Source organism: Scyliorhinus torazame, chromosome 9 (genome assembly GCF_047496885.1).
Source record: "Scyliorhinus torazame isolate Kashiwa2021f chromosome 9, sScyTor2.1, whole genome shotgun sequence".
Taxonomy (NCBI): domain Eukaryota; kingdom Metazoa; phylum Chordata; class Chondrichthyes; order Carcharhiniformes; family Scyliorhinidae; genus Scyliorhinus; species Scyliorhinus torazame.
In genome coordinates, this window is record NC_092715.1 from 69,148,058 (window position 1) to 69,163,121 (window position 15,064).

The 15,064-nt window shown below is 45.6% G+C and overlaps 1 protein-coding gene across 5 annotated transcripts in view; it reads left to right on the plus strand.

Annotated features, from left to right (window-relative positions):
• gfm2 (GTP dependent ribosome recycling factor mitochondrial 2) overlaps positions 1–15,064 on the plus strand; it is a 77,701-nt gene that overhangs the window by 44,131 nt on the left and 18,506 nt on the right. For 4 of the 5 annotated variants that reach the window (XM_072516074.1, XM_072516076.1, XM_072516077.1 and 1 more), the window contains 2 exons: positions 2,295–2,435; positions 6,242–6,341. In XM_072516074.1, coding sequence (XP_072372175.1) covers positions 2,295–2,435; positions 6,242–6,341 — 241 coding nt within the window. The remainder of the gene's footprint in view (positions 1–2,294; positions 2,436–6,241; positions 6,342–15,064) is intronic. The other variant, XM_072516078.1, reaches the window with a different exon arrangement.

The window sequence follows — 15,064 nt, forward strand, 5'->3', positions numbered from 1 at the left end:
CCTCTGATCTCCGGGTAAGCGTTCTCCAAGGCGGCCTTCAGGACCCGCGACAACGCAGAATCGCTGAGCAGAAACTTATAGCCAAGTTCCGCACACATGAGTGCGGCCTCAACTGGGACCTGGGATTCATGTGATTCATGTCACATTACATTCATCCCCCACCATCTGGCCTGCGAAGTCCTACCAACTGTCCTGGCTTGAGACAATTCACACCTCTTTAACCTGGGGTTACCCCATCTCTGGATCTGTAAAGATTTAATCACCTGCTAATGCTCGCATTCCAAGCATTGTTTGGCATCTTTGAATTTGTCTATATATGTGTTTCTGGAACAGACCTCTTCATTCACCTGAGGAAGGAGCAGCGCTCCGAAAGCTTGTGACATCGAAACAAACCTGTTGGACTTTAACCTGATGTTGTAAGACTTCGTACTGTTATTCAAAGAAGTAATGGATAGCTTAGGAATAAAACAATTTAAATCAACTGCGTACCATCCAGAATCGCAGGAAGCGTTAGAAAGGTGGCATCAGACATTAAAGACAATTTTGAGGGCTTATTGTCAAGATCATCCAGAGGATTGGGATAAAGGAATTCCATTCGTACTGTTTGCAATTAGGGATGCACCTAATGAGTCAACCAAATTTAGTCCTTTTGAACTAATTTTTGGTCATGAGGTAAGAGGACCACTTAAATTGATTAAGGAAAAATTGGTGAGTGAGAAATCGGAAATTACATTATTGGATTACGTGTCAAATTTTAGGGAACGATTAAATAGAGCAGGTGAATTGGCTAGACAACATTTGAAAGTTGCACAAAATGTAATGAAACGGGTAGCAGACAAGAAATCCAAAGTTCGTAGTTTTGCCAGTGGGGATAAAGTTTTAGTGTTGTTACCAGTGGTAGGTGAACCTTTAAAAGCTAGGTTTTGTGGACCTTATCAGGTTGAAAGGAAATTAAGTGAGGTGAATTATGTGGTAAAGACACCAGATAGAAGAAAGACTCACCGAGAGTGTCATGTGAATATGTTGAAAAGGTACTTTGAAAGGGAAGGAGAGAAAAAGGAGGAGGTTTTAATGATTCTAACTTAAAGTGATGAACCAAATCCAGATGACTGTGAATTTGGCATACCTCAAATTAAATTGGAAAATGAGGATGTTCTTAAAAATTGGGATAAATTGTTGAGTTACCTTCCAGAGGAAAAACAAACTGACCTGAAATAGTTATTGATATCACATGGGCAATTATCACATGGGAATTAATGGTTGCTAAGATATTCACTGTTTGTTTTAAAAAAAGGTTAACTTGAGTTCATAGAATAAACATTGTTTTGCTTTTAAAAATACTTTTCCATTTCTGTTGTACCATACCTGTAGAGTGAGCCGTGTGCTCCCCATACCACAATCTATTAAAAGTTGTGGGTCAGGTGAACTCCATGATACATTTTGGGATTCTCTAAACTCTGACCTATAATACCGCCACACCCTTCAGCGTCTCACTCTGTACTTCCACCACATTCGAGGTCTTCACCAGCTGTTCACGAATCGGGGCCCAAAGCTTCCTCAATGGTGGCTTTAAAGGATTCCTTTATCTCCCTGCGCTGCTGCTCAAACTACCTGTCCACCTGTTTACCAAATTTTTCCAGCTCCTGCGGCATCAAGATGGCCAACGTGTCTAGTGTAATGGGTGCAGTGGCCACCTTCCCTCCTTCAGTTTCTTTTGACTGGCTACCCTCCTGAGTCTTTTTTGTATTGAGCTTCTTTGTCGACATTTTCAACATGCCTCTGTTGGGAATGAGTCCACCCACTCAAGAAACTGGGCTTGGACACCAAAACCCCTGAAAAAATGGGTAAAAGGAATAAAAAACAAAGACCCTGCTCGGAGCCACTTTTTGTGCGTCTTGTGCTTACATGACGTCACCGGAAATCCACCTCTCTTATATCCTTGCTGCAGTTGTAAATTCCACTTATAAACGCATAATCCATAAATGGCCTGACAGTTGAATATGCCGCAGTCAACCATTTTGGACTAGAGGAAAACTGTTGCCTATTATGAGTTCTCAATGTTCAGTTGTTCATGTCACAATGGGACATTATCTTGCTTGGTTTGTGAGTAATGATTGGTTGAGCCAATCTTCCACACTCATTCAGCAATGAGCTCTCTAATAGGTCATATTGGTTTGTTTCGTAATGTCTGTGAAGTATATTTTTATAAAATAAAAACTGCAAGTTATTTATATATATATATTTTTTGTTTTCAAGTTTCTCTCATGTTGACATTCTCGGCAATGTGTTTTCAGACATTGTTATGGGGATGACCTGTGTGCCCTCGCCTTTAAGGTTGTTCATGATAAGCAGCGTGGGCCTTTGGTGTTTGTCCGCATCTACTCTGGTACAATGAAACCTCAGTCAGCCATTTACAATGTCAATAAAAACTGCACGTGAGTAATTATCTTGCTGCTAGAAAGTACAGAACTCCCACACAGCTAGATGGATAAATAAATATTCTGCACAAACGACGCATGGCTCTGACATCATTTTAATTTATACTTTGTGTTGTGCTTGAGCGGGATTGGTGCTGGGGAATAAAACACTTATTTCCTGTTTTGACATCCTGTAGTGGTATCAAAGCATTGGCACTCAAAAGGAGGTTGTTGGATCCAGATAGCAGATTATATAAAAAAACATTTACAACCTGGGAAGTACAAGAAATGAAGCCAAGGTGGATTAATAGAGTTAAGATACGGATCAACCCTGAACTGATTGAACTGGGCCTTGGGGCTGAATGACCTACGCTTAAGCTCCCTTTCGAGATTGTATTTCAGTTGAAGTTAACAAAATCTCAACAGGAAAATCAGTTTGCATTGCTGGTCTGGTCAAAGTTTTCGTTTGTGTAAGATTCTGATTGGACTGGCAGTCCAAACATTTGACTCCTATTGGCTCTTCAACTAAGCCAAACAATTGGATTTGTATTGGATTTGGGTTTATTGTCACGTGTACCGAGGTACAGGTAAAAGTATTGTTCTGTGTACAGTCCAGACAGATCATTCCATACATTTTTTTAAAAAGTTTTTAAAAATAAATTTAGAGTACCCAATTCATTTTTTCCAATTAAGAGGCAATTTAGTGCGTCCAATCCACCTACACTGCACATCTTTGGGTTATGGGGACGAAACCCATGCAAACGCGGGGAGAATGTGCAAACTCCACACGGACAGTGACCCAGAGCCGGGATCGAACCTGGGACCTCGGTGTTGTGAGGCAGCAGGGCTAACCCAATGCACCATCATGCTGCCCAGATCGTTCCATACATGAAAAAGACATAGGACATACAATAAATACACAATGTAAATACATAGACTTGGACATCGGGTGAAGCATTACGGAGTGTAGTCCACACAGTAGGGAAGATGTGTGGAGAGATCAGTTCAGTCAATAAGAGGATCATTCAGGAGTCTGGTAACAGCGGGGAAGAAGCTGTTTTTGAGTCTGTTCGTGCGTGTTCTCAGACTTTGGTATCTCCTGCCCGATGGAAGAGGTTGGAAGAGTGAATAAGCCGGGTGGGAGGGGTCTTTGATTATGCTGCCTCTCCCAAGGCAGCAGATGGTGTAGTCAATGGAAGGGGGGCAGGTTCGCATGATGGACTAGGCTGCTTTCACAGCTCTTTGTAATTTCTTAGTCTTGGGCCGAGCTGTTGCCATACCAGGCTGTGATGCAGCCAGATAGGATGCTTTCTATGGTGCTTTCTATGTGAAAATTGTTAAGAGTCAATGTGGACATGCATAATTTCCATTGTTTCCTGAGGAAGTATAGGCGTTGTTGTGCTTTCTTGGTCATAGCATCAACGTGGGTGGACCAGGGCAAATTGTTGGTGATGTGCACACCCACTCCACTAGGTTCTCTATCTCCCTCCTGTCCTCTGACTCATCGTTGTTCGAGATCTGGCCCACTATGGTTGTGTCATCAGCAAACTTGTAGATGGAGTTGGAGCCAAATTTTGCAACACAGTTGTGTGTGTATAGGGAGTATAGTAGGTGTCTAAGTATGCAGCCTTGCGGGGCTCTGGTATTGAGGACTATCGTGGAGGAGGCGTTGTTTATCCTTGCCGATTGTGGTCTATGGGTCAGGAAGTTTGATTTTGGAGTTTGATATGAGCTTGGCTGGGCTATACCCAATGAATAGGAGTCTGATGTAGGAGTCCTTGTTGTGGAGATGCTCCAGGGATGAGTGCAGGGCCAGTGAAATGGTGTCTGCTGTGGACTGGTTGTGGCGGTATGCGAATTGCAGTGGATCAAGGCATTCTGGGAGCATGGAGTTGATGTGTCTCATGACCAGCCTCTCGAAGCACTTCATAATGATTGATTCTGGCATTGAGGCTACTATTTATAGGAAACTTGCAGTGCCATGCCCATGAAATGATGGTGGAGGAGGGGTTTGAGGGGTTGGGGAGTTCAGGGCAGGTAAGTAGGGGCCTCTGGGAGGTTGGAGGGGTGACGGGCTGGGATCCTAGAAGGGAGAGGTGCTGTAAGGGAGTTTGGGGGGACCTGAAGAGGGAGACCCCCAAGGACCCCACAGCAGGGTGTCCACACTTGGGGGGTGTGGGTAGTTTTCCTGTGTGTGGGGGGTGATATTGCCCATGGGTAGGGGCTGTGGGGGACCTTTCGAAATGGCAGTCTGATCTCTGAGTTCAGTTCCCCAATGCTAATAGAAATTTTAAGTGTGGGCTACATTGTTGAGTTACTCCCCAGGACCCTGCCCAGAGGACATGCACCTGGGAGTCTCTAATCCCCTTGGAGAACTCCACAGGTGCCATTTCATCTGGTCCCCGTTTCTGAAGACCAGTACTGAACGGCGCTCGTCTGAGGTCTTCGCGGTGAACACCTTCAATGGACATAGCAACGTCTTGTGAGATCATGTTAGATTTTGCGAGGCATTTTCGAGCCGGGTAGATCCTGGGAGTGGGGTCTCCCAGCTTCTATCGACCACGGTGAGCTGCTTTTATGGTGCAGCGTGGTCATTCGATCGCGCCCTATATCAATCATTTGTCTTTTTTAATTACCCTGTTACTCAGACTGAAGCTTGAGCAATTTTAAAAGCAGCACTTTAATGTGAGGAAAGGCTAGTGCCCTGATTGGGATCAGTCTTCAGGTCACAAGTTGGTTTTGAGATTGGTGGAGGGGATGGGGGGCTTCAGATTGCAGGAGTGAGGAGGGGAGCAATAGTCAGCTGATCATGCAAATTAACCCGTGGCCATGGGGGGAAGGGGAGGGCAACACTCCTCACTCCTCTTGGCCCACAGTCAGTGCTGGAAAAGCACTTTGTCATCTGGCTCCGACTGTTTTCACCTTCCTTCCACTGCCAGATCTCCTGGACCCTAGGGAACACAAGCCGCTATGACTAAACGTAAAGGGCTATTAAAAATCTAAGACCTGCAACTTCATTAGCATTTTTAATTATTGACTCGGGACCAGGTCCTTTGTCCATATCAACCCTCCTTGGTTATACAGGAAGTAGGCACACACGCAGCAGGCTGGGTGATGCTTTAGATTGTAAGAATTTAACTCGCGCCTGCCCTGACCTGGGCTAAAATTCAGGATATTAGCTCAGGAAATCAGGGCACTATATTCATTCAATATCTAGATAGATGAGCAGAGCAAACATGAAAAAGTTCTATGTCGAAATTGCATCTGTTTTTTTCTTCTTTCATGGGATGTACGTGTCACTGGCAAGGTCAGCAATTGTTGGCCATCTCTAATTACTCTGAACTAAGTGGTTTACTCGGCCATTTCAGAGGGCAGTTAAGAGTCAACCACATTGATGTGGGTCTGGTGTCACATGTAGGCCAGACCAGGTAAGGACAGAAGATTTATTTCCCCAAATAGCATTATTCAACCAGATGGGTTTTTACGACAATCGATGCTAATTTCATGACCACCTTTTCTGAGACTAAGTTTATATTCCTGGTTTTATTAATTGAATTTATATTCTACCAGCTGCCATGGTGGTATTTCAACCCCTGTCCCCAGAAGATTAGCCTGGACCTCTCGATTACTGGTCCAGTGACAATATCACGGCGCCACCATCTACCCCTCGCCAATTATATTGCACATCAATCATATTTCATTGCCTGTAATATTTGTCTGTAAATAGCTGGCAGTTCCATTACCTGAATGTGAGCTTTTAAATCAGGAACATGCTTTTTGAAACATTTTAACCAAGATTATTCTTGCTTGTTTGGCCTCTGCAGAGAACGAATGAGCCGCCTTTTATTGCCATTTGCCGAGCAGCAAATTGAGATCTCTGCACTACAGGCTGGAAATATTGCACTCGCTGTGGGACTTAAACAGGTGGGAAGACTGTATTCTACACTCCTTCGTTTGGGCATTGATTACCTTCTTGGAACATTGTGCTTTCCAAGATTTGAGTCTATGTGTTCTCAGGTGTAATAGAAAGTGAAAGTGTTGTTACTGATGAGGATGATGAAAATGAGGTAACATAGACCATAACATAATTGCTAATATTACTCTGAGATCCTGATGAAAAGTCATATTTGGCTGCCAGGACAATGACCAGGATTTTTGGGATGGCGGGATTTGCTTTCCTGCCATCAGAGGAGTCGTCAGAGAACACATCCCTGCCGATACTGCCTGGCCCACAGGCATTTCACGCTCCAGCATGTGTTAGTTGGTCGGAGGTGGGACTTCTGCCCCTCCCCTGGGAGGAAGTCCTGCCTCAGACTCTCCTTCCTAGATGCTCTGGCTGCAGAAGCTGCACTGGGCAGGACTGGGACCGAAAGCAGTCCCAGGATCTAAGTCCCCAGAGTCCAGGAACAGGTAAGTGTGAGCGTCTCAGGGCTGCGTGGAAATGGGCAAAGGGAGGAGGTGCTAGGGGTATTGGTGAAGAGGCTGGAGGAAAGGGAGCACCTACATGGGCTAAATCTGCTGATGGCAGTGTTGGGGAGGGGAACCCATTGTTAAAATGAGACGGCTGATGGTACGGTGGTGCAGTGGTTAGTACTGCTTCCTCACGGCGCTGAAGACCCTCTTTGATCCCAGCTCTGGGTCACTTTCCGTGTGGAGCTTGCACATTCTCTCCGTGTTTACATGGGTCTCACCCCACAACCCAAAGATGTTATGGGCGGCATGGTGGCACAGTGGCTAGCACTCCTGCCTCACAGCTCCAGGGACCGGAGTTCAATTCCTGCCTCGGGTGACTCGTGTGCGGAGTCTGCACGTTCTCCCCGTGTGTGCGTGGGTTTCCTCCGGGTGCTCCGGTTTCCTCCCACAGTCCAAAGATGTGCAGGTTTGGCGGATTGGCCATGATCAATTGCCCCTTAGTGTCCAAAAGGTTGGGATAGGTGGGGTCACTGGGTTAAGGAGATAGGATAGTGATTCTATGATTCTGTGTGTAGGGTGGGTGGATTGGCCACACTAAATTGCTCCTTAATTGGAAAACAAGAATTGGGTGCTCCAAATTTATTTTTAAAAATTTAAAAATGAGGCGGCTGATAGAGGTGCCTCCACACCTTCCTCTTAAGGTTTCAACAGGATTACTTTTCGGGCCTCCATTTCTGCCATTGAACTCCTCCTGCCTGCCTGAAAATTGAGGCCAGATGGGAAACGGCTCTTAAGTGGTCTTAATTGGTACAAGGACAGGCAGACTGGCTAGCCTGGGCCTCAGTAGTCCCAGAGTAAAGTAACAGAGAGGTTGGGGTGGGCGAGGGCCACGTGGAAAGGCCACCTGAAAGACCTTATGGCCACCATCTGCCTACAAACCTGTTATATTTTGTTTGCCGCAAAGAGATAAGGTATGAGGGTGCCCACACTCTGGATTCTTGCAAAACACGATGAACAGTTTATTATGGGTGTTGTTCATACAATCAAGATGGTGATCTGCTCAAAGCCCGCGCAAACACTCTGGTATCGTCACTACACATCATGTGATGCAGAACCAGCAAGAATGTATTCCCAGATACGCAACAAAACCGAGCAGCAGGGGGACGTGAAATTCTACCCAGTATATTGTGATACTTCGTTCTTGGTTCATCCCAAGCTCACTCCCCAATATTATTCAATGTGAATATCACCCAAGAAAGGAATAAGTAGTTGGTAACTTGAATGTGTCTTCAATTCTGTCTCATGTTTGCTCAAGGAATAAAAAACTGTTTTGGATGGAACATGAAGATTGAGTTGATGTTTTGCCTCTAGAAATGGTGCCTATAGAAGCAGCAGAAACTATTTTTGATGTATTTGTTGGAGTTTACCCTCTGTTTTAAAGTGTGAAATCAGAATCCTCATAGAAATTTCACGGAAACGTGTATATTCAGGCCACATTTACATCGTATGCCCAATAACTGAGGCTGTTTAGCACAGGGCTAAATCGCTGGCTTTGAAAGCAAACCAAGGCAGGCCAGCAGCACGGTTCAATTCCTGTATCGGCCTCCCCGAACAGGCGCTGGAATGTGGTGACTAGGGGCTTTTCACAGTAACTTCATTGCAGTGTTAATGTAAGCCTACTTGTGACAATAAAGATTATTATTATTAACTTCAAAAGCATATATAGTTTTTTTAATTTCATTTTTTACGGGATGTGGGCTTTGCTAGCTAGGCCAACATTTGTTGCCCATCCCTAATTGCCCTTGAGAAGGTGGTGTTGAGCTGCCTTCTTGAACCACTGCAGCCCATGTGGTGTAGGTACACCTACGGTGCTATTAGGGAAGGAGTTCCTGGATGTTGACCCAGCGATAGTGAAGGAACAGCTAAATATTTCCAAGTCAGGATGGTGAGTGAATTGGATTGGAAATTCCAGGTGGTGGTGTTCCCATGTATCCGCTGCCCTTGTCCTTCTAGATCAGTTTTTCAAACCTTTTTTCCGGGGACCCATTTTTACCAACCGGCCAACCTTCGGGACCCAACCCGGCCAACCTTCGCGACCCACGCCGGCCGACCTTTCTGACCCACGCCAGCCGACCTTCGCAGCCTACGCCGGCTGACCTGCGTGACCCACCATTTCCTCTTACCTTGTTTGCTGCTGAAAAAAAATGGAGGAAATATTTTTGGGACCCTTTGGCCCTCGTTCACGCTCCTCCAATGGAACCTGTTGGATGAAGGTGAAGCTTTCCGGTGTCGGAAAGTATGGAGTCTCCATTTTTCCAAAGTTCTGCATTTTTCTTGTTAAATTTTATCAAATAAAACCCCCCCGAACTTGTAAAAAAAAAAAAAAATTATTTAAATGGATAAAATAAATGAATAAACCCCCCCCCCCGAACTTGTAAAAAAAAAGGTACGATCGTTTAAATAGTTTTGCGCATGCGCACCGATGATCTGGCACACATGCGCAGTGCATTTTGTTTACATGTTCGTGGCCATTTTGAAGGCCACTTGCAGCCGGCGTTATTAGCAGCTGGCTGCTGCGGTTGTTGCGCGCGGATCAGCGCGATCGGGAGCGCTGCAACCTGCCCACGGGTCGCGCCCCCGAGTTTAAAATGCCTATTCTAGATGGTAGTGGTCATGGGTTTGGAAGGTGCTGCCTAAGGAGCCTTGATGATTTCTTACAGTGCATCTTGTAGATGGTACACACTGCTGCATACATAGATACATGCATAGAAGATAGGAGCAGGAGGAGGTCTTTTGGCCCTTCGGGCCTGCACTGCCCTTCACCACAAACATGGCTGATTATCCAACTCAATAGCCTAATCCTGCTTTCTCCCCATAGCCTTTGATCCCATTCTCCCCAAGTGCTATATCCAGCCGCCTCTTGAATATATTCAAAGTTTTAGCATCAACTACTTCCTGTGGTAATGAATTCCACAGGCTCACCACTCTTTGTGTGAAGAAGTGTCTCCTTATCGCTGTCCGAAATGGTTTACCATGAATCCTCAGGCTGTGACCCCCTAGTTCTGGATACACCTATTATTGGTAACATCTAACCTGTCTAGTCCTGTTAGAATTTTATAAGTCTCGATGAGATCCCCACTCATTCTTCTGAACTCCAGCGAGAACAATCCCAACTTAGTTAATCTCTCCTCATATGACAATCCTGCCATCCCTGGAATCAGTCTGGTAAACCTTCGCTGCACTCCCTCGAGAGCAAGAACATCCTTCCTCAGTGAAGGAGACCAAAACTGCACACACTACTCCAGGTGTGGCCTCACCAAGGCCCTATCTAATTGCAGCAACACATCCCTGCTTCGAGACTCGAAACCTCTCGCAATGAAGATCAACATACCATTAGCTTTCTTTACCGCCTGCTGCACCTGCATGCTTACCTTCAGTAAATGGTGCACAAGGACACCCAGGTCCCGCTGCACACTCCCCTCTCTCAATTTACAACCATTCAGGTAGTAATCTGCCTTCCTTTTTTTGCTTCCGAAATGCATAACCTCACACTTATCCAAATTATACTGCATCTGCCATTGATTTGTCCACTCGTCCAGCCTGGCCAAATCTTGCTGTAGGATCCCTGCATTCTCGTCACAATTCACCCTCCCACCTAATTTGGTATCACCTGTAAACTTTGAGATGTTACATTTTGTTCCCTCATCCAAATCATTAATATATATTGTGAATAGCTGGGGTCGCAGCACTGATCCTTGTGGTACCCCACTGGTTACTGCCTACCAATTTGAAAAGGACCCATTAATCCCTACTCTTTGTTTCCTCTCTGCCAACCAGTTTTCTATCCACCTCAATACATTTCCTCCAATCCCATGCGCTTTAATTTTGCATAATAATCTCTTATAGGACTTTGTCAAACGCCTTCTGAAAGTCCAAATATACCACATTAACTGGCTCCCCCTTATCGACTGTACTGGTTACCTCTTCAAAGAATTCCAACAGATTTGTCCAGCATGATTTTCCCTTCATAAATCCATGCTGACTCTGACTGATCCTGCCACTGCTTTCTAAATGTTCTGCTATAAAGTCCTTGATAATGGATTCAAGCATTTTCCCCACTACCGATATTAGGCTTACTGGTCTATAATTCCCTGCTTTCTCTCTACCTCCCTTTTTGAATATCAGAGTGATGTGAGCTACCCTCCAATCTGCAGGGACAGTTCCAGAGTCTATAGAATCCTGGAAGATGACCAGCAATGCATCCACTATTTCCAGAGCCACCTCCTTAAGCACTCTGGGATGCAGAGTCTTGGGCCCTGGGGATTTATCCACCTTCAATCCCATCAGTTTTCCCAACGCCATTTCTCTACTAATGTTGATCTCCCTCAGTTCTTCCCTCTCACTAAACCTTTCATTCTCCAATATTTCTGGGATCTGATTTGTGTCCTCATTTGTGAAGACCGAACCAAAGTGTGTATTTAATTGCTCAGCCATTTCTTTGTCCCTTATTATGCACTCCCCTGTTTCTGTCTGCAGTGGGCCTACATTTCTCTTTACCAATCTCTTTTTCTCTTCACCAATCTCTCTTTCTCTTCACATATCTGGAGAAACTCTTAGTGTCACTCTTTATGTTCCCTGCAAGCTTCCTTTCGTACTGTACTTTCCCCTTCTTAATCAATCCCTTCGTCCTTCTTTGCTGAATTCTAAACTTCTCCCTATCCTCAGACCTATTATGTATGCTTCTTCCTTGGATCAGATACTATTTCTAATTTCCTTTGTAACCCCCTTTGCTTTTCTGCCAGACAGGAATGAACAGTTGCTGTAGTTCCTCCATGCGTTCCTTGAATGTTTGCAATTGTCTATCCACTGTCATCCCTTTTCACTACCTCTCCCCAATCTATCAAGGCCAACTCACGCCTCATATCCTCATAATTCCCTTTATTACGATTCAGCACCCTAGTCTCCAAATCAACTACTTCACTCTCCATCTTGATAAAAAATTCTGCCATGTTATGGTTGCTCATCCCCAAGGTGTCTCGTACAGCCAGATTGGCAATAATTCCCTTCTCATTACTGCTACTGTGCGTCGGTGGTGGAGGGAGTGAATGCTTGTGGAAGGGATGCCTATCAAACGGGCTGCTTTGCCCTGGATGGAGTTGAGCCTCTTGAGAGTTGTTGCAGCTGCACTCATCCAGGCAAGTGGGAAGTATTCCATCATACTCCTGACTTGTGCCTTGTGGGTGGTGGACAAGCTTTGGGGAGTCGGGGGGTGAGTTACTCACTGTAGGATTACAAGCGACTGATGTGCTTTTGTAGCCACAGTATTAATCTAGCTAGTTCAGTTCAGTTTGTGGTCAATGGTAACCCCCAGGATATTGATAGTGGGGAATCCAGTGATGATAATGTCATTGAATGTCAAGGGGCGATTGTTTGATTCTCTCTTATTGGAGATGGTCATTGCCTGGCACTTGTGTGGCGCAAAAGTAACTTGCCACTTTTCAGCCCAAGCTTGGATATTGTCCAGGTCTTGCTGCATTTGCACATGGACTGACTGCTTCAGTGTCTGAGTCGTGAATGGTGCTGAACATTATGCAGTCATCTGCGAACATCCCCACTTCTGACCTTATGTTGAAAGGAAGGTCATTGATGATGCAGTTGGAGATGGTTGGGCCAAGGACACTACCCTGAGGAACTCCTGCAGTGATGTCCTGGGATTGAGGTGATTGCCCTCCAACCACCACAACCATCTTTCTTTGTGCTAGGTATGACTCCAATCAGTGGAGAGTTTTCCCCCTGATTCCCATACTCCAATTTTGATGCCATACGCTATCAAATGCTGCCTTGATGTCAAAAGCAGTCACTCATCTCACCTCTGGGGTTCAGCTCTTTTGTCCATGTTTGAAGCAAGGCTCTAATGAGGTCAGGAGCTGAGTGACCCTGGCAGAACCCAAACTGAGCGTCCGTGAGCAGGTTATTGTTATGCAAGTGCTGCTTGATAGCACTGTGATGATCCCTTCCATCACTTTACTGATGATTTAGGTTAGACTTATGGGGCAGTAATTGGCTGGGTTGGATTTGTCCTGATTTTTGTGTACAGGACATATCTGGGCAATTTTCCACATTGCTGGGTAGATGCCAATGTTGTAGCTGTACTGGAACAGCTTGACTAGGGCTGCAGCAAGTTCTAGAGCACAAGTCTTCAATACTATTGCTGGAATATTGTCAGGGCAATAGCTTTTGCAGTATCCAATGCCTTCAGCCAGTTCTTTTTTTTTGTAAATTTAAAGTACCCAATTATTTTTTCCAATTAAGGGGCAATTTAGCGTGGCCAATTCACCTAACCTGCACATCTATGGGTTGTGGGGATGAAACACACGCAGACACGGGGAGAATGTGCAAACTCCACACGGACAATGACCCAGGGCCGGGATTTGAACCCGGGTCCTCCGTGCCGTAGGCAGCAATGCTAACCACTGTGCCACCGTGCTGCCCCCTTCAGCCATTTCTTGATATCACGTGGGTGAATCGTATTGGCTGAAGACTGACATTTATGATGCTGGGGACCTCTGGAGGAGACCGAGTTGGATCATCCATTCGGCGCTTCTGGCTGAAGGTTATTGCGAATGCTTCAGCCTTGTCTTTTACACATATGTGCTGGGCTTCTCCATCATTGAGGATGGGGATATATGTGGACCCGCCTCCTCCAATGAGTTGTTTAATAGTCCACCACCAGTCACAGCTGGATGTGGCAGGACTGCAGAGCTTAGATCTGATCCGTTGGTTGTGGGATCGCATAGTTCTTGCTGTTACTTGCTGCTTATGTTGTTTTACACACAAGTAGTCCTGTGTTGTAGCTTCACCAGGTTGACACCTCATTTTTCAGTATGTCTGGTGTTGCTCCTGGCAGGCTCTCCTGCACTCTTCATTGAACAAGGGTTGAACGCCTGGCTTGGTGATAATGGTAGAATAGGGGATATGCTGGACCATGAGGTTGCAGATTGTGGTTGAATACAATTCTGCTATTGCTGATGGCCCACAGCGTCTCATGGATGCCCAGTCTTGAGTAATAATGATATCAGATCTCATGGCTCAGAAAAGAGATGTGGACGGAGGAGAAGCTTGGTAGAGGTGCAAATGTGGAAATACTTGCTGTAAGTAAAGAGTTATGCTATTGAGAAACTACAGACTCTAGTATGATACTTTGGGAGAATAAGATCCTCAAAAGTCTTATCTAGGCCCTGACCACACAGTGCCTCCGGAGAGGCATAAATATCCTGGCCGCGAGATTTGCTAGTGTCACACGGGAGGGTTTAAACTAGTATGGCAGGGGGGTGGGCACGGGAGCAATAGGTCAGAAGGTGAGAGCGTTGAGGGAGAACTAGGGAATATGGACAGTGTGGCTCTGAGGCAGAGCAGACGGGGAGAAGTTGCTGAACACAGCGGGTCTGGTGGCCTGAAGTGCATATGTTTTAATGCAAGGAGCATTACGGGTAAGGCAGATGAACTTAGAGCTTGGATTACTACTTGGAACTATGATGTTGTTGCCATTACAGAGACCTGGTTGAGGGAAGGGCAGGATTGGCAGCTAAACGTTCCAGGTTTTAGATGTTTCAGGCGGGATAGAGGGGGATGTAAAAGGGGAGGCGGAGTTGCGCTACTTGTTCAGGAGAGTATCACAGCTATACAGCGAGAGGACACCTCAGAGGGCAGTGAGGCTATATGGGTAGAGATCAGGAATAAGAAGGGTGCAGTCACAATGTTGGGGGTATACTACAGGCCTCCCAACAGCCAGCGGGAGATAGAGGAGCAGATAGGTAGACAGATTTTGGAAAAGAGTAAAAACAACAGGGTTGTGGTGATGGGAGACTTCAACTTCCCCAATATTGACTGGGACTCACTTAGTGCCAGGGGCTTAGACGGGGCAGAGTTTGTAAGGAGCATCCAGGAGGGCTTCTTAAAACAATATGTAAACAGTCCAACTAGGGAAGAGGCGGTACTGGACCTGGTATTGGGGAATGAGCCCGGCCAGGTGGTAGATGTTTCAGTAGGGGAGCATTTCGGTAACAGTGACCACAATTCAGTAAGTTTTAAAGTACTGGTGGACAAGGATAAGAGTGGTCCGAGGATGAATGTGCTAAATTGGGGGAAGGCTAATTATAACAATATTAGGCGGGAACTGAAGAGCATAGATTGGGGGCGGATGTTTGAGGGCAAATCAACATCTGACATGTGGG